Source organism: Mus pahari, chromosome 3 (genome assembly GCF_900095145.1).
Source record: "Mus pahari chromosome 3, PAHARI_EIJ_v1.1, whole genome shotgun sequence".
In the NCBI taxonomy this organism is placed as follows: domain Eukaryota; kingdom Metazoa; phylum Chordata; class Mammalia; order Rodentia; family Muridae; genus Mus; species Mus pahari.
The window spans coordinates 2263196-2288808 of NC_034592.1; the positions used below are offsets into that span (position 1 = coordinate 2263196).

The following is a 25613-nucleotide window of genomic DNA, read 5'->3' on the forward strand; positions in this document are numbered from 1 at the left end:
CTACTCCCAGGCGAACACCCCTCCTCGGGCGGGGAAAGGTGCCGGTGTCGGATCAGCCTGGGGACTGCTGCCAGGCGAACACCCCTCCTTGGGCGGGACAGGCGCCGGACCCCCTTACTGCTTTTAATATTCTCTCTTTTTTTAATGCATTTGGTGTTTTGATTATTATGTGATGGGAGGAATTTCTTTTCTGGTCCAGTCTATTTGGAGTTCTGTAGTCTTCTTTCTTTAGGGCATCTCTTTCTTTAGGTTAGGGAAATTTTCTTCCATAATTTTGTTGAAGATATTTACTGGCTCTTTAAGTTGGAAATCTTCCTTCTCACCTATACCTAATATCCTTAGGTTTGGTCTTCTCATTGTGTCCTGGATTTCCTGGGTGTTTTTGGTTAGTATCTTTTTGTATTTCACATTTTCTTTCATTGTTGTGTGTTTTCAATGGTATCTTCTCCACCTGAGATTCTCTCTTCTTTCTCTTGTATTCTGTTGGGTATGCTTGCATCAATGGCTCCTGACTTCTTTCATAGGTTTTCTATTTTCAGAGTGGCCTCACTTTTTGATTTCTTTATTGTTTCTACTTACATTTTTAGATGCTGAATAGTTTTGTTCAATTTTTTCACCTGTTTGGATGTGTTCTCCTGTATTTCTTTAAGGGAGTCATTTATTTCCTTTTTATAGTCCTCTATCATCATCATGAGAAGTAACTTTAGATCCATATCTTGCTTTTCTGGTGTGATGGTGTATCCAGGATTTGCTATGGTGGGAGACATTAGTTCTGATGATGTCAAGTAACCTTGATTTCTGTTGCTTCTGTTCTTATGCTTGCCTCTTGCCATCTGATTATCTCAAGTGCTCCCTGCCCTCAATATATCTGATTGGAGCCTGTCCTTCTTGTAATCCCGTTAGAGTCAGAACTCCTCAGAGACTGGCTTTCTCTGTGATCCTGTGATTTCAGTATCCTGTGATCCTGAGATTCTGGGTGTGTCAGTATTCTTGGCAGTCAAGCTTCCTCTGAGACCCTGAGATCCTGGTGTGACCAAGCTCCTGTTATCCTGGGATCCTGGAATCCTAAGATCCTGGGCATGTTAGCTTGCCTGGAAGTGGTACCTCCTATGGAAACTGTGGGGATGTCTGCTCTGTTCAAAACCAAGGTAGACCAGCAGGGCTCCTGTTTCCCTGCTCCTGCTGGCCCCAGGCATGCCCAATTTTGTTGGAATAGATGTCATGTCCGCTTTTCAGTGATCTTAAGATCCTGGGTGTGCTAGGGCATGTGGGAGGTAGAAAGTCCTCTTGGGACCATGGGATTGTCTGCCACATTCATGCCCTAATTTGCCTGGAGCTGCTGCTGACTGGAAGGGAGTGGAGCTGCTGGTCGGGGGTGGAGGGGGTCTCCTGTGTCCCTGCTCCTTCTAACCCCAGCCTCTCACAATTGTTTTGGGCTAGTTGTTGCATTCCACTCACCAGTGATCCTAAGATCCTGGGTATGCTAGGGTGCCTGAAGCATGGACAGTCCTCTGGGGACTGTGGGACCATCTGCAAAGTTCGTACCCAAGGTGATCTGGAGCTGTGTCAACCAGAAGGCGGAGATAATTTTAAAGCAAGAATTTAGTAGTAGTAACCTTATGCAGCTAAGGAGAATTCATGATCCATACTGGGGAGGGACTTTCTAGTCATATGATTGTTTTGAGGTCACTCACATTTCTTACGTGCTTATAAGGAAGCTCAATAAGCACATTGGTTTACCAAACTGGACTTGGGTGGAATGGCTATTTTAAATGTGTCCTCTTTACAAGTCAGAGTAAAAACTGTAAGCACAGAGAATGTGGACCAGAAATTGAACTATATGCAGTTCAATCTCTGAAATTAAAATCATAACTCAAATACATGGTGATTTCAAAATCTCATAATGTTGAAAACGTTGAATCTGCTAGTTGTATTTTGTGTCTGTTGTTTGACTCCATATATGAGCAAAATTCTTTTACTGACTGGCAAACCAATAAGAGAGTTTTGTGCCATAGAGAAAGGGTTATGAAAGCATATGACACTGGGTTAGCTTGGGATTTTCTCCTCTAACTGGGTGTACCAACCACTTATAGACTGAAAGATGAGTCCATCCCAGGACAGCCTTCAGAAGACATGCCAAATTAGGTCAAGAACAAACTTTTGTCTTTAGGAAAGGCTTATGTAGCTTAAAGAGTTTAAACAAACCACAGGCTAGATGAGAAGCATTCAGTCTTCTATAGAGGATATGGTTTCTCCCTACTCATACATAATACAAAAGTATGTTCTGCTCTTTGTCCTTGCTCTACTTTGTATGGTGTGTATGTAAGATGGCAGGTCAGTATCTGGAGTTTTCAAATGTCTTTTAAATGTCAGTGTAACTCTTAGATATTTCAAATATCAACCCAATGTCACAGTTACTCACTTTTTATTAATCATATTTTAATTCAACATAGAAAGGCCCAGAAGATTCCCAGACAGCTGAGCTACCCATAGGCAATGTGCCAGCCTCCAACAGGAACTGTGAGTACCAATTTTACACAGTTAAATTTTAAATAATAAGAGCTAGAGAGATTGCTCAGTGTTTAAGAGCATCTGACTGCTCACTTACATACATAAAATACATAAATAAGTAAGTATTTAGAAATTAAATATAAAAAGTGATACTGAAAAATGTATCTGTTTTTAAACAAATATGTCAAAAAGCAATGAGATTTTATAGTAGATGAAAAGCTTTTAAATAAAATCTTCAGTGAGCATCAGTTCTTTTCTGCCTCCCAAGAACATCACATACTAATATGAACTTTATTCCATTTAAACTTTTACATTGTTCCATGAGTGTTTCTGCCTGCAGAAACACTGTGGTCTGGATCTGAACTGGAGAGCGGGAACTCCTGAAAAGGAAGAGGGCTGCGAAAAGAAACATGGAGGCCTTGGCAAAGAATTCTGATCATGGCTCGGATTTTTATTGTTCGAACTTGCTTAAGTACAAGGAAGGGTTAGGAAGGGTTCCCAGAATGCCCCTGAGTCCTTTGAAGTTGCCACGGCGGTTCTCGTGATGGTGGGCAGTCCTCAAGATGGTGGGCAGTCCTCGTGATGGTGGGTGGTCCCGGGCGTTGGTGGGCGGTCCGGGCGAACTGGGTAGCACTCTGGTATTCCTGCTGGAGTGGGAGTGGTTAGTGGGGGTGGGAGACACCAACAGTTCCAGACCTTTAATTCACTATTACTTAAGGAGGCATGATTCCATTTTTATTTATTTTCTTTCTTGTTCATCTCACTTGTTACTCTGTTACCTACAGGCTTATATTTTTCAAAACATACTTTAATAAGTATACTTAAATGCTTTAACATCCTTTCTAGCCTACCACCACCAGAGATAGTAGAAAGGAAAGGTAAATAAGGCAAAGGATTATGTGGACCTATTTAGAAATAGTTCTTTGGGGTAAATTCAGTCTGTGTTGTCAGAATATCAGCAATTCATTTCACATGAATCGGCAGAGGCACCTCAATCTACTCACAAACATCGTTCACAAATCAGAAATGACAGGTTGTACTAGAAGAAATTGTGAGGCTCTGCCAATCAGCCTGAGTCAGGGGAAGTGACAAGAAGCTGCCAGAACACCACCAGAAGTTGTTTTGTTTGTGTATGGTGTGATTTTCATCACTTTCTCTTATACCAGCAATTTTCTTATTTATATTACTCTTTTGTAACAAATATAATGTTTGAATGCTAATCAATCATGATTAGCTACTCCAATTCTACTGCAATAAATTAGGTGATCAAGTATAAAGGTTATCATGGAATGGACACCTCCTGTATGCCAGGCACTGTGGGATCCATACATTTGAGATGGATTTTCTCACTCAATTCTCCAATAGCACAATGAAATGAGAGTAAGTATTAAGTTATTCAAGTGAATAAACTGGTTGTTGGTGAGGCTACACAAATAGTGAGCTCTGGCACAGAGGAACAGAGGAAATGTTAGTCTATCAAAATTTCCTTGTGATTGTTCCTGCATATGCTGATGGATTCTCTCAATTCTCTTATTCATTAATGATGTACTTTGGGGAGCTTGGGCTGCAGCTCAGTGCTAGAGCATTTGTCTGGCCCTGGAATTCATCAGCATGAACAAAATTTTCTGAAGATGTGTTGTTCTTGAGATCTTGTATATATACTGGAGAAAAGAACAAGCATGTTCATTGTAGTTTGCCATGTAGTTTGGAATGCAAATACTAATAAGCATAATAATGTACTAATACTACATGTTATTATGATAATAATTGTTCTGTTTTTAGGATTATTAGTCATAGAATTTACTAATTTTATTCAGAATATATAATTTCATATTCTGTCCCATTCTGCTTTCAGGATGTCATTTAATTCTTTGTAATAATATTTAAATATTCTGTATGTGACTATTTTGTCTACATGTATGTTTGTGCTCCATATGAGTGCTCAGTACCGTCAGTGGCTAAAGGAAGATGTCATAGCCCCTGAAACTGAAGTTAAAGACAATTGTGAGTCTCCATGTAAGTGCTGGACATCAAAATTGGGTCCTCTCTAAGAGCACATAGTGTACTTACCTGCCAAGTCATCTCTCTGGTTTAAAGATATTCCTTAATCTTGTATACTTTTTAGTTCCAGTATGAATTTGGAATGTTTGGCACATAGTGGTCTATGCCAGACTTTGTTGGTTTTTTTCTTAGAAATAAAGGAAAGGGGAAAAGGGAAAGGGGGAAGGATATGCCAAATCTAATTAGGAGAAGAGTGTGGAAACCATACCAGTGAAACACAAACACTGCTTGCAAATAACCTTCCTACTACAGGTGTCAAGCTTGGCATACAGAAAGAACAGTGAGCAAATCCAAACTAAAACCTGCAGCTGCCGTTTGCCTGGAAAACACTGAGTTTGACACTTTGACTCTGCGACTACTGTCTCATATCACCTCATTGCTAGGACTCAGCTTGTATTTCAAAAGACAAGATGTGAAAATCCTATCCATGGTCTGATTTAAGTAAACAAAACCCCAAATCAGATTAGTTCTAGCCCATGCTTCATGGTGGAAAATCTCAGATAGTTCAGACATGCGTGTGACTCTGGAGACTGCCAGCCACATTAACAAAGGTTTAATATTAGAGTTATTTTGGTATCAAGTTTATTAAATTGCCAGCAAATGCTTATCTTTTCATAATTGCTTAAATGATCTTGCTGAATATGCATAGATACACAGTTCTTTGTGACTTACATGAAAATGTGTGTATTTACCTTGTGTCTTCTTATCTATCCATATTGTGGCATTTAGAAGCCTTTAATCAGAGATAAAGTGATAGACAATGAAAATAGGCCATACAGTCTCCTAGAAAGGGCTATATCTCTGAAGCTGTTGCATTTGAATGTATCCTATCAGTATAAATATCAAAACTGTGCTGCAGGCAGTTTTTTTTCAGGCAGCTGTTTTTTAAATGTATCACTTTAAATTAAATTACTTTATAAAAATAAACTTTGTTTTTGAAAATTGGAAAGAGCAGCTAAGTGATGTCATGGTGTCATATCCTGTGTGTTTATGATTAATTACTTCTGGAGCTCTTTCCAGTTTTAACAAAGAATTAAATGAGTTAGTAAACCCTGAAAAGGTGTGTTTTCTATCTTTTCCTTTTTCAGACTAGAGATTAAACCTAGTCCTTCATATATGTCAGATAAGAGCTTTACCTCTGTACTATACCCTGATACATTAATTCAATTCAATTCTTTGTTTGTTTGTTTGTTTGTTTGTTTGTTTTTGAGATGGGGCTTCTCTTTGTAACAACCCTGACTGTCTTACAACTCACTCTGTAGACCAGGCTGCCTCTTCCTCCTGAGTGCTAGGAACACAGGTGTACTCTAGTATGCCTGCCCAGCTCAATTCTTAATATTTGCTAACAAGTATGAACTTTGGAAGTAAATTTCATAGGAAATCTTTATAACATAGTAGATGTAGCTATCTCTTGCTTGAAAATACTAACTATGGTCATCACTTAGTGAAATATACAGTGTGCCAAATTATATTACTATTACAAAATACCAAGTCATGTTGGTGTATAGTACCTCTCACTCTTAGTACATAAATAGTTAATGAATGAGAAAGTAGTCTTCTTTCTATTTCTACTAAGTAAAATTATTTGGAAAATATACCCAGTTCCATTAGTGACAATAGCTACTATGTACACCTCATTAACAGCTTATTTGAAGCTGAAGTTTTAGACTGTGGTAACTCATAAATGTCTTGTCTCATTAACTGAAATAACCCAGGTTGCTTACAGTCAGAACAAGTGTTATTCTTAAAGTCTTTTTTGTAAGTTGTTCAAGTCTATAATTGGGTTGCAATATGCAATTGGGGTTTCTTTCTTTCTTTTTTAAAATAGAAATTACTTCTATTAAAACCCAATTCTAATCCATTTATTTTTATCAACTACTAATCAGATAGCTTGTACAATATAATATAATGTAAACAAATATATATATATATAAACAAAAAATGTCTCTTTTATTTTGTTCTGTATGTAATTGTGTGTGCTGGTACTGAAGGTTATTTTACAGCAAGACAAGCATAGTGAGTAATTGTTACAAAGATAACCTGGGAGCCAGAAGAGTCAATTATGGTTCTGTTTTGGACATATTTGGGCAGCAAACAAGGCAGTTTAGAAGAGTAATTAACTCAGTCACATTAGGCAATACAAAGATTCCATGATGACCAGAAGTACTCTGAGAAGTCTGGTAGAAAGCCATGAGGATCAGAGCAGCAGCTCTAGGTGGTCAGCAGCATGCATATGATGCCCAACAGGGAGTTTTGTTCTCAACACACTAACACTTCTGTGCTCTAACAAAGTTCTATATGTGGGTAATATAGATGATTCTAGTGTCTGAACCCAAAACACCAAGGCCGAGGTTAAGGTGAGGAAGGGGCTCACTTTCTGTCTCACTGATAGCATCTTCCCACTGAGCCCTTTCATGGTGAGCAGGGTAAGGCAGTAGCTCCCACTCATCGCCTAATTCCTGCAAGGCTTTACTTCCTCCGTAGCATCACATCAAGAGGTCATCAGCATCCTGCATACAGCATAGTTCTTAAATGACGTTAAAATGCCTTACAAAGACCATGGTGGAAAAGATATTAGTAGCTTCTCACAAGTTTGCAGCACTGCTTTAGATTTCATCTTTTACGTATGTATTAGCTACTTTTCTATTGCTGTCATGGAACACCATGACCAAGGCAACTCATAAAAGAAAGCATTTAGTTGTGCTTATGACTTCAGAGGGTTAGAGTCCATGATGGTGGAAGAAAAGTTTGAAGGCAGGAACAGCAGAAAGCTCATATATCAAGCCACAGGTAAAAAGTAAAGAGGCACCCCTAATAAAGCAAGTCTTTGAAACTCCGAAGCCTGCCCCCAGTAATACTTCCTCCATTAGAGTTACAACTCCCAAGCCTTACCAGTTTTACCAATTGGGTCCAAGTATTCAAACATATGAACCTATGGGGGCCCAGTCTAATTCAAGTCACTATATCTTAGCTCAATAAAATGAAGAATTCAAATGTCAGCACATAATTTATTTTTATACTTGGTCAAGGAAGTTAAAAGAATTAGTGACTTTCATTTTTGCTGGGTACCACAGTTTATTTCCAGTTCTGCCTTATCTTTAAAGCAGAGAATAGTAGGACTGTTAATGAGGTCTGAGGTGAGAATGTTAGAGGAGAGGAAACAGGTGTTTGGATATGAGGGAACAATTACATCACTGCTAGTTTATTTACACTTCTCACTTCTTCCTCTGGTTCTGTAGGCAAAACCATCAGCTTATTGGCCATTATGATCCTGGTTGGAGATAGCCTGCACAATTTTGCAGATGGCCTAGTAATAGGCACAGCCTTCTCCTCTTCATTGGAGTCAGGAGTGACCACAACAATTGCTATTTTGTGTCATGAAATTCCACATGAAATGGGTAAGTGTTCCTGTTTCTTGGGGGAGTCCTAGTCCAACCCCACCAATAGTTTGTTTGGATTCTTCTCCAGACTCATAATAAAAAAATGGTAATCTTATTATTCAATCATGGCCCATTTTTTTATTTATTTAAATCATAGGCAAAACAAAACAAAAGATATCCAACTAAAATGAAAACATGTACCCTGAGATAAAGCTCAAATACACTCTTTGTCTTCTTTCCCAGGGTTAGGAATTATGCCCCAGGGATTCAAGCTGATTCAGTATAGGAGAGAGGCACTCAGAGAAGTCATTCTAAAGAACTTTGGCAACGACTTCAAAATATGCATGTTATATATAGTAAACATGTTAAGAGGGAAACCATTGTGTTAAAAAAAAAACAACGGGGCTGTGAGATAACATATTTAAGTTAAAATCAAAGCATGAATCAACATGATTAATATAGAATAATCAAAGCTAAGCATAAAATTGAAGCAAGAGGTATATAGTATAAGATACACACAAGATGCTTTTTAACTGTATAAATTTAGCTACCTTGTATACCAATCTTGCTTCCTAAGGACCAAGACTAACTAAACTAACGATTTCTAAAACAGGCCTGGAATCAGAGGAGAGGGAGCTGTCTACATAATTACACTAGAGAGAGGCCTGTACCTGGCTAGCTTTAATTGTCAACTTGACATAGCCTATGGTCACCTCAGAAGGGTGTATACTTTAAGGAATTGCCTAGATGAGATTAGTGGTCTGGGGCCATGTCTGTGAGGGATCATCTTCATTGTTCATTGATGGGTAGAAGAGCCTACTCCGTAGTGGACAGCATCAGTCCCTGATCTGGGTGTCTGAGCTATTTAAGAAAGCTAGCTAAGCATAAACTGGGCTGAGCCAGCAATCAACATCCCTTCAAGATTTCTGATTCAAGGTCTTGCTTGAGTTGCTGCCCTGATATCCTGCAATGATGGACTGTGACCTGGGAGCATAATACAAAATAAATCCTTTCCTCTTCTAAGATTTTGTTCAGAGTGTATAATCATAGCAAGAAAAAAGAAGCTAGGATAAGCTCATTCTGCTTTCAATTTCAAGTTCATGTTGTCCCATGGACAACTCCTGCCCTCTTGTGTTCAAAGTCCATTGCCCAAAGTCCAGTTACCAAATTATTATTGACCCCCTTTAGGCAAGGTCCTTCCTGCACCCATTAAAATGTAACTGGTCTGTATATCACGCCCTATGGCCTTGTGTTTAGCTGCTATACTAGTGGCATGGTATTTGGCTTTCAACCTCAGACCACCTAGCAGTATCACAGTATGTAACAGGCCAGTACGGTAGTATCAAGAGCTCTTTCTGGGACCCATTAAGCAATGGACATGGGGAATGGAGCCACAGATGTTTCTTTAATTTCAGCTTCTATTGGGTGGTGGAGACTGGGAAATAATCACTCTAGATCTGGAGGTAGAATGTTCATCTTTTGACACAAATGTATGGCAAGGTATGGTGTTCTCTGATCATGAAGGTAGATGATCATTTTCTAAAGAGAGATTTTGTTTTTCTTATTAACTTTTTAAGGATTTAAAAAACCTCTAATTAAGTAGTTTTCCTCTTTCCCTACAAACAGATCCAAAATAAGTACATCATAAAAGCCTATAGAGCATCATGATTCTCGTGCCAAGAATCTAGGGCAAAGCAACAACAGAAACCAACTCAGAAACTCCAGGGAATGGAGTGTCTTTGTTTTGTATTTAGCTGATTTTAAAATGCCACAGAGTATCAGGGGTTAGAGAACATGTCATAGACCTCCCTGGATGAGTTATATTTAGGCAAAGGAATAGAATTTCTCTACCCTCAACTTCATCTGAGTAGTGATCCCCAGAGATGTAAGGTAGGTGTGTTTAACTAACCAATCCTTCATCTTACTCCCTAAACTAGTTCCATTTGCTGGAATTCAAAGCAATCTTAGTAGCACATGAACTTATCAAAAGCATCTTCACATAAGTGACGGTGGCATATTTTCTGCTTCCCCCCACCCCCCGAATTCCAGGAGACTTTGCAGTGCTCTTAAGCTCAGGTCTCTCTGTCAAGACTGCCATCCTGATGAATTTTCTAAGTGCGCTGACGGCCTTTGCAGGACTGTACATTGGTCTCTCAGTATCTGCTGACCCATGTGTCCAAGACTGGATTTTAACAGTGACTGCTGGCATGTTCTTATATCTATCCTTGGTGGGGATGGTAAGCTTTATGGATTTCTGTTTGTTATGCTGACATCAGAAATGTGAAAAATGACTGAAAACAGGGGATTTTTAAAAATTAATTTTCAATTAAAGTGGGGGAGTCTTAGGAGTTGTAAAATGTAGTTAGAGAGAATATAGAAAAGTAAACACTCTGTGGAATCCAAGAAAGTAAATAGTAGGCAGAAGAAATGGAACTCCAGACTCAGAAAATGCTGATAGTGATAGAAGTGGAAGACTGCAATCATAGTCCCAAACCTGGCAATAGACCATCTTATCCCAACTCTGTGTCTGTACAGAAAGTCTAGACTTGCAGCTGAAAAGGTAAGTATTCTCAAACAGCCATTCCACCTATATGATACACAATAGTTCAGCAACGTTTTTCATTAGATTCACAACCCACCACGTGCCTTAAAGAACACAGTTCACTTTTAAATGAGGAAGAACTATCATTCTGATGAAATAAGAAAGCTCCTGACAGCCATTTGGCACCTAAATTGCAGTGTATTTGCTAAAGAGATTCTTGCTAATAATAATGAAAGCCTGCTCACTAGTTTTCATTCTTTATCGTCGTATTACGAAAACTAGAACCTGGGAAATTTTTACCTATTTTGTTCCCACTTCTTTTTTACCTCCTTTCCTTCCTTCTGTCTCCCTTTCTTTATTTCTGTCTTTCCTCCATAAGATAGACCATTTTTCTCTAAAGTCACCCTCTGTTGGATGTGTTCGCATTTTAAATAGTTTTAGGATGGGGCTGGGGATATATCTCAGTTGGTTGAGGACCTGGCTCACATGCACAGAGCCCAGAGTTCATTCCCCTGCAGTATATAAGCCTGGCATGGTGATGCATTCCTGTAATTCCAGTACATAAGAGATAGAGACAGAAGGATCAAGAGTTCAAAATTCATTCTCCACTATATAACGAGTTTGAGGTCAGCCTAAGCTATAGGCCTTGTCTCAAAACCAAAGCAAAGGTTCTCAGAGTAAAAGCTAAATTATCAACCCTTCTGAGTTAGAAGATAGCAAAGAAAAATGAAATTAATGGATAATTCAGCCTGAACAAAAAGCAAATTCTGATATTCCCTGTATCCTGGAGAAGATAAAGCAAAATAAACAGTCTTGAAGGTGATGTGTGGAGCAGATCCTTAGGGATTGACTAATGGTGGTGCGGAACCTGGTTATTTGCTGTCCAGGAAGTAAGGACAAAGAGTTGTTCCATAAGAGAAAAAATAAGAGAACAAGAACTGGAGTTTCTACAACCAGAGGTCCAGAGTGTCCTGAGGACAGATTTCAGAGTGGTTCCCAGGGTTGGCGGCAGCTTTTGAACCTTGAACTTCCGATCCCTGGCAGCTTTTCTTAATCACTGAGTCAAGTGGGTAAAGTCAACGCCACGCACACTCTTTGTTTATGAATGTCTATGTTACTTGCCATGCTAACAAAACATTTTAGTTTTGAGAATGAAGCTGAAAATACATCAAATTCTACCTCTAAACTTTGCATCCTAAGCTGAGGTCACTGGTAACCCTGTGATCCTTCTGAAGTCAGGAATCGGGATTTCTAACCTTTTGTAAGTTTGAAAACAAGCTACCATTTCCCATTAGTTGAGGTGAGCTGCCCATTTTTCAAATGCCTTTGTCAGTTCACGTCTATGCCTCCCACTTCAGCTTCTTACTGTTTTGCCCTTTCTGGGGCAGTTGTGGACAGTTGCAATTTTTTTTTCAAGTATATTTTGTTTTCTAACCTAGACTGGATTGTTCTTCAAAGTATGATTGATACTTTGTATGTGCAGAGTTGATCCCATATCTCTATCTCTATCTCTATCTCTATATCTATATCTCATTTCCAAAATAGATTGGGGAAGATTATTTGTCCTGTTTGTCATGTGGAAGCCTAAGCTAGTGTTGTCATTTCCCCATTACTGTGCCTGCTGTGTTTCCTGTAAGGGTGAGAGACAAAGCAAGGCAGAATGATATCCTACAGGAGACCAGCTAGTGCCAGTTTCTGACTGTACTGAAACTTGCCATTTTGCCAAAGAAAAGTCAGCACCCTGGCAAGAAGACAGGAAATAAAATCCTGTGAATTTCCTGGGGCTGCTTCTAAAATCCAGGTCCCTTGCTCTCACGGCCTTCAGAGTAAATTCTAAACAAATACAGATCTTTCACATAGCGGCGACATTAACTGTTGCTGTACTCTGGGGCTGTGCCAAACAAAACAGTCTGTCATTTAGAAAGAGGAAAACATGGTTCAGAAACCGTAAAACAGCAAGGAAAATAAATGAAAGTAACTGAAGGGTAGAGGGACCATCTTTGGGCTATGCAGTTTGCTAATCCTTCATGTTTATCAGGCTTGCCCTGAGGAGAGTCAACATGAAAAGATAAGCTACATGTGTGGCTTGTTTGTTTGTTTCGAAGAAATGAAACTCCTAAAGAGAAAGAATTGTGGGCAAGAAGGGGCCATTAGCAAGGAGGTCAAATTGGAAGGAAGTCTTCCCTAGGGAAAACTGCCAGCCTTCACTCTCCCAAGTGAGGTGGCCTTATCCAAAGCCATGAACTCCAAGTTGCGTTGAGTTTTTTCTAAAAGGCATGAAAAATTACCACAGCTCTGTGTGGCCAGGGAAATCAATATAATGCGATGAAGATTACTGTCCCAACTGGGTTTTCCTCAAAACAAGGACAAAGACACATGAAAACAGCCCCTCTCCCCGCCGTGTGTGTGTGTGTGTGTGTGTGTGTGTGTGTGTGTGTGTGTTGCAATCAGAGGTCAGAGGTCAGCCTCAGTTGTTATGCCTCAGAAAGAGCCCATCTTGCTTACGTGGCAGAGTCACTTCTTCAGAGCCAAGCCTCACTGCTAGGCTGCCTAGCTAGCAAGCCCCCATGATCGCCCTGTTTTTAGCTCCGGGTTCTGGAATTACAAGTGCTTGCCACTGTACCTGACTATGGGTGCTAAGGATAAAACTTGTGTTCTAGGTGTAGATGTCAAACACTTCACCATGGAGTTATCCCCTCAGCTTTAAAAGGTGTTACGTATGGGCCTTCCTCCCCTTGTCTAAATATATTCCTATAGGCATTCTCTCTACATAGTTCTGTGCTTGAGTGACAGAGATGTTTCCTTGGGGTGCCCAATGACATGACATCAGGGACATCCCAGTACAAAATAGAGGAACGCAGTGTAGGACCACAGCAGTGAAGTGTGTAAGACTAACCCTGATCTACCAGGGTCTTGGTGAGAGAGTTTTTGATTTCTTGCTGTTGTGTCTGCTGTGACTTCTAGTCTTAACTTTTTAAAACTTTGAATATTGTTTTTATTTACTTACTTTATGATGTAGAATGTTGTATCTTTCATGGGGTTCAAACCTTTTTTTCCCAAACATTAGCATTTAAAGCTAGATATTTCCCCATAAGGCCTCACTTACAGTCCCACTTACAGTTTGTGCTTTCAGTATGCCCCTGTGAAATATTTTCAAATTTCTCTGTTATTTTGTTTTCTTTTTGATGCATGGATTATATAGCAGTATATTTCCTAAGCAGTATCTGAAATCTAAATGTCTTTCAGTTGCTGACTTAATTAAATGGAATTTTAGATCAGGTATGTTTTCTTATATTAGTGCACAGGCATGCCTTGAGACTTGTACACCACACAATCTCTTTTGATGAATGATTTTTTGTTGTTGTTGTTAGGTATGCAGTTCTAAGAGCACCAGTTAAGTCAATTTGATTAATAGTATGAGTCATATTTTCATATTAATTCCTGATTTCTCCCTCTGGTTTAATGCTAAACTTATCAATTCCTGTCTGTGGGTTTGCCTGCTTCTTCTCTTAGTTCTGCCATGTTGTTTCATGGGTCTGGGCTTCTGTCATTAGCTACACATATAATTGCATATTTTCTTTGTCAGTTTGGCTGCTGAACAAAACACCACAGTCTAGGTGACCTTGCGACAGAAGTACTTATCATAGTAGTACAGACTAGGAAGCACAGGATCAAGGTTTTGGCCAGTTGGGTCCCTGCTCAAGCACTCTTGGTTTCAGTCAGATGTCATCTTGCTATGACCTCATTGGGGGGGGGGGTGCAGCAATGAGTGGGAATTTCAGAATTTCGATCCCTTATCTCTTACTGTGGTACTAATTCTACCATCATGGTCTGACACTCATGGCCTAATTAATTTCTGATGTGGTTTGAATATGATGTATGTGTGACAGGTTTATATATTAAATGCTTGACTCACAGCTAGTTGGATGATTTGTGAGGTAGTAGTAACTTTAAGAGGTGAATCAGGCAGCTAGTCCCACAACATCCAGAGGAAGCTCCACTCCCAGGCACATGCTGAGGTCCGCAGGATCTCAAGAGCTTGGTCACACCAGAATGTCAGGGTCCCAGAGGCTGCTTGACTTCCAGGAACTATGACACAATCAGAATCACAGGATCACAGAGACAGCTGGACTATGAGGAGTTCTGACACAACCAGGATTACAGGAAGGACAGGCTCCAGTCAGGTAGTTAGGGCAGGTTGCACTAGAGATATTTAGATGGCGGGAAGCAAGCATAAGAACATAAGAAACAGAAACCAAGGTTACTTGGCATCATCAGAACACAATACATCCACCATAACAGGTCCTGGACACACCATCACACTGAAAAAACAAGACTCGGATCTAAAATCACTTCTCATGATGATGATAGAGGACTTTAAAAAGGACATAAAAAACTCCCTTAAAGAAATACAGGAAAACACAGGTAAACAGCTAGAAGCCCTTAAGGAGGAAATGCAAAAATCCCTTAAAGAATTACAGGAAAACACAATCAAACAGGCAAAGGAAATGAACAAAACCATCCAAGAGCTAAAAATGGAAATAGAAACAATAAAGAAATCACAAAGGGAGGCCACTCTGTAAATAAAGAACCTAGGAGAGAGATCAGGAGTCATAGATGCAAGCATCACCCACAGAATACAAGAGATAAAAGAGTCAATCTCGAGGGGCAGAGGATATCATAGAAAATGTTGACACAACACTCAGAGAAAATGCAAAATGCAAAAAGCTCCTAACACAAAACATCCAGGAAATCCAGAATACAATGAGAAGACCTAAGGAAAATAACTATAGAAGAGAGTGAAGATTCCCAACTTAAAGGGCCAGTAAATATCTTCAACAAAATTATAGAAGAAAATTTCCCTCACCTAACTAAAGAGATGCCCATGAATATAGAAGAAGCCTACAGAATTCCAAATATACTGGACCAGAACAGAAATTCCTCCCATCATATAACAATCAAAACACCAAATGCAATAAACAAAGCAAAAATATTAAAAGCAGTGAGAGAAAAAGTTCAAGTAACATATAAAGGCAGACCTATCAGAATTATACCAGACTTCTCACCAGAGATTATGAAAGCTAGAAGATCCTGGACAGATGTTATACAGACCCTAAGAGAACACAAATGCCAGCCCAGGTTACTATACCCACCAAAATTCTCAATTACCAAAGATGGAGAAACCAAGATATTCCATGACAAAACCAAATTTACACAATATCTTTCCGTAAATCCAGCCCTACCACGGATAAGAGATGGAAAACACAATACAATGGGGGAAACTACACCCTATAAAAAACAAGAAAGTAATCTTTCAACAAACCCAAAAGAAGATAGCCACACAAACATAAATCTACCTCTAACAACAAAAATAACAGGAAGTAATAACCACTTTTCCTTAATATCTCTTAACATCAATGAATTCAATCCCCCCCCCAAGATAACAGGCTGAATACGTAAGCAGGACCCTGCATTTTTCTGCATACAGAAAACACACCTCAGTAACAAAGACAAACACTACCTCAGAATAAAAGGTTGGGAAACAATTTTTCAAGCAAATGTTGCCATGAAACAAGCTGGAGTAGCCATTCTAATATCGAATAAACTCAACTTTCAACCAAAAGTTATCAAAAAGGATAAGGAAGGACACTTTATACTGGTCAAACAAAAAAATCTACCAAGATGAACTCTCAACTTTGAAAATCTATGCTTCAATGCAAGGGCATCCACATTCATAAAAGAAACTTTACTAAAGCTCAAAGCACACATTGCACCCCACACAATAATAGTGGGAAACTTCAACACCCCACTTTCAACAATGGACATATCATGGAAAAAGAAACTAAATAGAGACACAGTGAAATTAACATAAGTTATGGACCAAATGTATCTAACAGATACTTATAGAACATTTCATCCTAAAGCAAAATAATATACCTTCTTCTCAGCACCTTACAGTACCTTCTTCAAAATTGACCATATAATTAGTCACAAAACAGGCCTCAACAGATACAAGAAGATGGAAATAATCCCANGCACCCTATCAGATTACCACAGACTAAGGCTGGTCTTAAATTCCAACAAAAACAACAGAAAGTACACATACACATGGAAGTATATGCTAAGTGGTACACACCTTAATATGTGCTACACCTCTGCTGGAGGTCTAAACAAGGATAATGGAAGAAGGAAAATTCACTCTTCTTTGACTGCTTGTACTTACTTGCTAGCACATCTGTTGGAACAATGCTCTACTCAATGATAACTTGGTCAAGGAAGAAATAAAGAAAGAAACTAAAGACTTTTTAGAATTTAATGAAAATGAAGACACATCATAACAAAACCTATAGACACTATGAAACCAGTGGTAAGAGGAAAACTCATAGCTCTTAGTGGCTCCAGAAAGAAGCTGAAGAGAGCTGACATTAGTAGCTTGATAGCACACCTGAAAGCTCTAGAACAAAAAGAAGCAAATAAACCCAGGAGTAGATGGCAGGAAATAATCAAACTGAGGGCTGTAATCAATCAAGTAGAAACAAAAAGAACTATACAAAGAATCAACAAAACCAGGAGCTGGTTCTTTGAGAAAAATCAACGAGACAGATAAACCTTAGTCAGACTAACCAGAGGGCACAGAAACAGTATCCAAATTAATAAAGTCAGAAATGAAAAGGGAGACATAACAATGAAACATGTCTTAAAATAATTATTCTGTTTGTTGATCAACAGTTGAAAATATTAAAATCATATTCTACAAATGAAATGAAAATAAAAATGTTGAATTTAATGAAATCCTTAGGCAAATGGATGGAACTAGAAAATATCATATTGAGTGAGNTAACCCAATCACAAAAGAACACATATGATATGCATTCACTGATAAGTGGATATTAGCCCAAAAGCTAAGAATACCCAAGGTACAATTCATAGACCACATGAAGCTCAAGAAGAAGGAAGACCAACATGTGGATGCTTTGGTCCTTCTTAGAAAGGGGAATACCCTTATAGAAGTAGGGGGAGGGGAGATTGGATAGGGCATTTCTGGGAGGGGGTGGGGAACTGGAAAAGGGGATTACATTTGAAATGTAAATAAAGAAAATATCCAATAAAACTGCAAATAAATAAGAGATAATTTGTGCTATAGGAAGTAAGGCACTGTCTTAGTCAGGGTTCTCTAGAGTCACAGAACTTAAGAAATGTGTCTCTCTATTGAGAGAATTTATTGGAATAACTTATAGTCTGTAGTCCATCTAACCCAACAATGGTCAGTTGTGAATGGCAAGTCCAAGAGTCTAGTGAGGCTAGTTGTTTCAGTTGATCTTCTGTAGAAGCAGGTTCCAACATGTGTTCTTGCAAGTAAGTACAAGCAGTCAAAGAAGAGTGAATTTTCTTTCTTCCATTATCCTTGTGTAGACCTCCAGCAGAGGTGTAGCACATATTAAGGTGTGTACCACCATGCATGTATCTGGAATTTGCTTTGTCCCAGGCTGACCTTGAATTCAGAGATCTGTTTGCTTTATTCTCCTGGGATTAAAGGTGTGTAGTACCTTGTCTCAGCCTAAACTTTTTATGGCCAAGATCCATGTCAAGATCCAGGTCAGAAGCCTGAATCTTCCAGCCTCAAGATCTGGATCGCAGGTGTTCCCTCCATTTCTGAATTGTAGTTCATTCCAGATGTAGTCAAGTTGACAACCAGGAATAGCCATCATAGCACTAAAGATGTATCTTCGACAGGTATATTTGGCTCCATCACCCTTTCTGTCTTCTGTCTGTCTGTCTGTCTGTCTGTCTGCCTATTTCTCTCTCTCTCTCTCTCTCTCTCTCTCTCTCTCTCTCTCTCTCTCTCTCTCTCTCTTTCTTCTTCCACTTTTCCACTTCTATGTGTATGTGANATACCTTCTTCTCAGCACCTTACAGTACCTTCTTCAAAATTGACCATATAATTAGTCACAAAACAGGCCTCAACAGATACAAGAAGATGGAAATAATCCCANGCACCCTATCAGATTACCACAGACTAAGGCTGGTCTTAAATTCCAACAAAAACAACAGAAAGTACACATACACATGGAAGTATATGCTAAGTGGTACACACCTTAATATGTGCTACACCTCTGCTGGAGGTCTAAACAAGGATAATGGAAGAAGGAAAATTCACTCTTCTTTGACTGCTTGTACTTACTTGCTAGCACATCTGTTGGAACAATGCTCTACTCAATGATAACTTGGTCAAGGAAGAAATAAAGAAAGAAACTAAAGACTTTTTAGAATTTAATGAAAATGAAGACACATCATAACAAAACCTATAGACACTATGAAACCAGTGGTAAGAGGAAAACTCATAGCTCTTAGTGGCTCCAGAAAGAAGCTGAAGAGAGCTGACATTAGTAGCTTGATAGCACACCTGAAAGCTCTAGAACAAAAAGAAGCAAATAAACCCAGGAGTAGATGGCAGGAAATAATCAAACTGAGGGCTGTAATCAATCAAGTAGAAACAAAAAGAACTATACAAAGAATCAACAAAACCAGGAGCTGGTTCTTTGAGAAAAATCAACGAGACAGATAAACCTTAGTCAGACTAACCAGAGGGCACAGAAACAGTATCCAAATTAATAAAGTCAGAAATGAAAAGGGAGACATAACAATGAAACATGTCTTAAAATAATTATTCTGTTTGTTGATCAACAGTTGAAAATATTAAAATCATATTCTACAAATGAAATGAAAATAAAAATGTTGAATTTAATGAAATCCTTAGGCAAATGGATGGAACTAGAAAATATCATATTGAGTGAGNTAACCCAATCACAAAAGAACACATATGATATGCATTCACTGATAAGTGGATATTAGCCCAAAAGCTAAGAATACCCAAGGTACAATTCATAGACCACATGAAGCTCAAGAAGAAGGAAGACCAACATGTGGATGCTTTGGTCCTTCTTAGAAAGGGGAATACCCTTATAGAAGTAGGGGGAGGGGAGATTGGATAGGGCATTTCTGGGAGGGGGTGGGGAACTGGAAAAGGGGATTACATTTGAAATGTAAATAAAGAAAATATCCAATAAAACTGCAAATAAATAAGAGATAATTTGTGCTATAGGAAGTAAGGCACTGTCTTAGTCAGGGTTCTCTAGAGTCACAGAACTTAAGAAATGTGTCTCTCTATTGAGAGAATTTATTGGAATAACTTATAGTCTGTAGTCCATCTAACCCAACAATGGTCAGTTGTGAATGGCAAGTCCAAGAGTCTAGTGAGGCTAGTTGTTTCAGTTGATCTTCTGTAGAAGCAGGTTCCAACATGTGTTCTTGCAAGTAAGTACAAGCAGTCAAAGAAGAGTGAATTTTCTTTCTTCCATTATCCTTGTGTAGACCTCCAGCAGAGGTGTAGCACATATTAAGGTGTGTACCACCATGCATGTATCTGGAATTTGCTTTGTCCCAGGCTGACCTTGAATTCAGAGATCTGTTTGCTTTATTCTCCTGGGATTAAAGGTGTGTAGTACCTTGTCTCAGCCTAAACTTTTTATGGCCAAGATCCATGTCAAGATCCAGGTCAGAAGCCTGAATCTTCCAGCCTCAAGATCTGGATCGCAGGTGTTCCCTCCATTTCTGAATTGTAGTTCATTCCAGATGTAGTCAAGTTGACAACCAGGAATAGCCATCATAGCACTAAAGATGTATCTTCGACAGGTATATTTGGCTCCATCACCCTTTCTGTCTTCTGTCTGTCTGTCTGTCTGTCTGTCTGCCTATTTCTCTCTCTCTCTCTCTCTCTCTCTCTCTCTCTCTCTCTCTCTCTCTCTCTCTCTCTTTCTTCTTCCACTTTTCCACTTCTATGTGTATGTGAGTGTGTTGTCTCTCCATCATGAAGTGAAAAATCTCCATATGTTGCTCACCCCATGATTATCTGCCTCAACATGGGGATAGAATTACAGATCCAAGTGTCCATGGGCAAACTGTGAACTAAAACAAACATTTCCTCTCTGTAAGTTTTCAGTATGGATATTTTGGTGCTATCTGTAGAAAAGCAGCTGGTAGGCTTCTCAGGACCTTATCTTTCATATATATATATATATATATATATATATATATATATATATATATATGCTTTAATACATGTATGATATTTGTAATATATATTCAATATATGTAATATATAATTTTATACACATCTATATGATACATATACTTCACATACATATAATTATATTATATTAATTAATATAATTAATATAATTAATTATATTAATCAGGTTTCTCTAGAGTAATCAAATTTATAGAATGAATTTATATCGTATCTACCTTGAATAATTATCTATCTATCTATCTATCTATCTATTTAATCTATTGAAGTCTGTCCCCACATTAAATATCTGGATTAAAGGTGTATTTCCCACCTTAAAAGATCTAGATAGAAGTGTGTCTTCCCACTTTAAGGGATTTAATTAAGAAAATAATCTGTACCCTACCAACTTGGTTTTAGCCAATTCCAGGTGTAGTCAAGTTGACAACCAAGATCAGCCACCAAAATAGTAGTTGACAGTCTTATACATGTGTTTGCTATTTCATACATGTTTATAGTATATGAAAGCTTTATATATTTATATGTATTATACTGAAGTCACACTCATTTTTCTACCCTCTTATCTCTCTCCTGCCTCCACTGCCTTCCTCCCACTCAGTCTCCATATCATTTTCATGTCTTTGTTTTCTCCTTTTGACCAGTTAGTTTTAATCAGGACCCCTCCTGCAGGCATGGGTATGAAGTAGGCTACTAGAGGATGAGCAACTTATTGTAGGCTGTATCACTGAAGACAATGACTTCCTTTCTCCTGACAGCTCTAGATAGTAATTAGGTCCCTGGGGTGCTCTGAGGTCCCATCAACCACTCCCCCATCAGTGGATAGATGTTTACTGGCTTTGTTTTCTGAATGCTGTATGTGGGCATCCACAGCTATTGTGAGTTTGTGAGTGCCACACCATGTCATGCCCATAAGTCAACATTTTATCCCCTGTCTCTATCATGTAGCTCTTTTATTATTTATACCCTTTCTTCTTAATGTTTCCTGAACTGTGGAGAACAGACATGGGTATCCTGTTTAATCACGAGCATTCATTCAACAGTGACTCGTTCTCAGCATCTTGACCAAATATGAATCTTTGAAATAGATGCTGTTTCCTGCAAAGAGAACATTTTTTTAAATTAATGCTTAGGATACCACTTGCCTATTAGTGTAAATGAAAATATTTAGTGGCAGTTTGACAATAGCAAACCATAGTAGTAGTCTATTCCTTGTACTTATATGTGCTCCCAGCTATGGGCCTTTTTGATAAGGTCTTTGGTACTAGACTTTAATTCCCTCCTATGGAGCAGGCTTCAGATCTAATCAGAAATCAGTTGTTTTCCCCTATAAATATCATGCCATTATTGCTCCAGTAAGCAGGTCTTGCTGTGCAAGTTGGTACTATAGGATGCAAGGACTAACTTTGGGAAACAGAATTGCTAACTCTCTTTCCCCAGGTACCCAATAGCAACTTCTGTCATGACAAAGGCTAGCCACAGGGAGTAAGCTTCCAGTTCTCTTCTAGCTGGGATCTCTTTTATTCTGCAGCCAAAATAAGTGATCACTTCAGCAATAGGCTCCTAACATCTAGTTCTTGTGGACAACTAATAACAATGTCCATAACCCATTCAATTTATTTTGGATAGGGAGTACTGGGGCCTTCCTGACCATCTACGCCTAGGGAAGTGTCCCATATTTGGCACAAGGATTTTCATTCAATAAACCTTGTTTTCTGGGATCAGTACTACCCATTCATGCATAGTACCATCACTACATATCTTTTTTAAAAGGACTCTCCCAATATTTTAAAATTAGCTTATAAAGTAATATGTTTCCATATGGCTGTTTCATATACCCTTAGTTTCATGTAACTACATTCCTCATTCCATATCTTCCCATTTCTGTTTACACATTTCCATCCTCAGTATTACTTCCCTCTGTTTTCATAGTACATTTGCTCCAAATCTTAATTATAACCAGATCCCTTGGTGTGATGTTTTATTCATAGTCTCCTGTTTGCTACAAATATTTTATAAGAAATAATCTTTATAGAAACAACATCATATCAAAGTTATAAATATATATATATATACCCCTAATCTGGAAGAGTCTATGACTATATTATCTAAGGACATGTAGATGTCATGGAGGTTTAATTGTGTGAAAATGAGAATGAGACTGGAAAATAGAAAGTCTTGATCTGGCTATGACCAGTAGGAAAGAAGCTAAAATGATAAAATGAAGGTTAGAGATATGTAGCATTGCTAGATTTAAAGACAGAGGAAAAGGCCAAGAGCCAGGAAACATGGGTCCTCTCTAGTCTAGAAGATGGATGGAACTGGCTCTTCTCCCAAGCTTAAGAATAAAGCCCAGCACAGGAATCTTAACCTGGCAAGACTTATGCTAAAATCGGGACCTACAGAACTATAAGATAGTGTGCTTTTATTGTTTCAAGACACTCAGTTTATGGTCATCTGTTAATAGCAGCTGTTGAAAACTTATCCATCCCTTTGGTACCAGCTTATGTTTAGATGTAATTGGAAATGGAGACAACTTTGTAAATGCATCTTTTTCTGTCTGAGAAACTAAAATCCCTTCTGAGAAAATTCTCAGAATTGAAAGTGTACAGGATTTCTCAGGCTCAGCATCTTTCAATTTAATAAATCACTTAGATGTAAGGAGAAATAAACCCTCAAAGTAAGTTCTTTAGCAGGTTGGGTAGAGAAGCTTCATTTTTGAGTGACTATCATGTATTCTATAATACATGAATTAATTAATTTTTTAAAAAATACATGGTAATGCCAGGGATGGTTTATTTTTGGAGCTGAGGCAAAGTCGCAAACCTTCAGGCATTTTTCCTAAGGTTTTAGATCCTGCAAGTCAGTTTCTATAGCAACAAGTAAGTAGAAACCTCAAGGGATTCTTACTGCAGTTGTAACCAGAGATGTCCCTGGAATTGGGGAAACTGGACAACTGCCCAGGATCCACTGTATTAGTAGAACTAGTGGATATTAGAGAGCTAAATCTCAATGAGGTAGCAGTATGGAAAGAAAGAAACTCAAATAGAATTCAGGTACAATTTCCTTGAAAATCCAAGGCAAATCAGTTGAGAATTTACAGTTCTTCATAGCTGTAGCTTTAGGATTAAGGAGGTGGTTATCCGCAGACCAGAGAACCCAGGAAAGAATTCCATCTGCACTGGACACTGGGATTTATCTTGTCATTTTTCTCTAAACAGTGCAGAACAATTATGTTTGTGTTATCTTTGTCTTCTAACATCTTATAAATGACCAGTTGATTAACAGTATAAAGGAAGATTATATTGACTATATGTAAATATTGAATTACTTGGGACATCTTCAAATTTTGGCATTGGAGGGGATCCCTGGAAAAAAGGTTTCCTGGATACTGAAGAATGACTAGATGCCCAGTTTTGTTTTGTTTTATTTTGTTTTGTTTTGTTTTGTTTTGTTTGTTTTTGCCTGCATGTGCACGCCAATCAACATATTACAGTTTTCTGAATCTTGTCCCATATTTTTTGGATGTTCCTTAACAATAGCTCATCCTTTTCAAGACTATCAATACTTTTTATGCATGTCTTATATGATAATGGAAGAAGAAAAGCCAGAGTGAAGGGCATTATTTAGAGGAATTTACTAGCTGCTGTACTCAGGAGAAGAAGTGTCTCTCAGCAGTAACATCACATGGTCTCGAATGACCAATTAGAAGGCCTCTTCCTGGGGAAGACAGTTTCTCCTGCTCTAAGAAAATCTTATAAGGCCACAATCCCATCCCAGGATTCAGATAAAATGTTTTATGTGCTGATATATACTTATAATCCCAGAACTGGTAAATCAAAGGCAAACATCAACTTTAATCTCTATAATGATGATACCAGGAGGAAGGACCTATGGTAGCTAGTGTTGATGAGGTCAGATGCATGGAGCCTGTATAATGGGCCTAATGTCTCATAAGAGGAGAGTGAAGTGGGTGGTCTCTATGAACATACAAGGGAAGATAGAATTTCATAAATAAGAACTGGACATAGAAGTCCACAGATTCTACAGGTGACCTGGCTTTAGTTTTTTAGTTTTTTGTTTTTGAGAATTTTATATGCTATACTATTTTTATCTCATTTCTATACCTTCTGTTTTCCCCTCCTGCTTCCACAAATCACAACTACCTCTTGAATTACTGAACTTTTCTTCTTAATTTATTATTTTTAAATACTTATACATTCACACATACCACACATATATACATATATACATGTACACATACACACATGTATATACTAATACACACATACATATTCTGCTTAGTCCATTTAGTGTTGCTCACATGTATGTGTTTAGGGCTGACCTCGGGATTAGATAACTTAATAGGTGCTCACACCTAGAGAGGCCTGGTTCTTCCTATCCCAGCAGTCGCTAATTGCTGATAGCTCATCATCTAGGGGTGGGGCCTTATAAGATTTCCTTTGTTCATGCTAGTATGCCAACTGAAGTCATTTGGCAGGGATTTTTAAGGGAACAGATTGTTGAGGTTTAAATGGGTGATATTTCCTGTCATATGTAGAAGATGCTATTTTGTAGCAATTATCCTGGTTCTCTGGCTCTTGAAATCTTTGCACTTCTCTTCTAGGATGTTCCCTGAGCTTTAGGAGTAGGAAATGTGGTGTAGATGCATTGATTGGGCAGACCCCAATGACCTGTACCCTGTGTTTTGACCTGTTTTGGATGTCTTCCATACTCTGTATCTGCTGTGAAATAAAGCAAAAATGAGAGTTAGAGTTATACCTCCCAGTGAGCATAAGGATAAGTTTTGACAATGCTCACTTTCTCTACTATTTCTTCTTACTTATGAGTTTCATATCTTGAAAAAAATAAGTCAATTTTCATAAATCTTCTGTATTTTCTTTTAAGAATTATGTAATATTGAATCTCAAATATTTAGGTCTTTGGTCAATTTTGAGATTTTTTTCTCTTTCTTTTTCTCTTTTTCTTTCTTTCTTTCTTTCTTTCTTTCTATCTACATACAGTGTCAGATTAA

The 25613-nt window shown here is 38.3% G+C and overlaps 1 protein-coding gene across 1 annotated transcript in view; it reads left to right on the forward strand.

The window, feature by feature from the left end:
• The window catches only part of Slc39a12 (solute carrier family 39 member 12), a 104226-nt gene that overhangs the window by 51987 nt on the left and 26626 nt on the right, over nt 1–25613 (forward strand). Inside the window, exons 10-12 of the mRNA XM_021194554.2 lie at nt 2454–2520; nt 7812–7970; nt 10002–10189. Of these exons, the coding sequence (XP_021050213.1) occupies nt 2454–2520; nt 7812–7970; nt 10002–10189 (414 nt within the window). The remainder of the gene's footprint in view (nt 1–2453; nt 2521–7811; nt 7971–10001; nt 10190–25613) is intronic.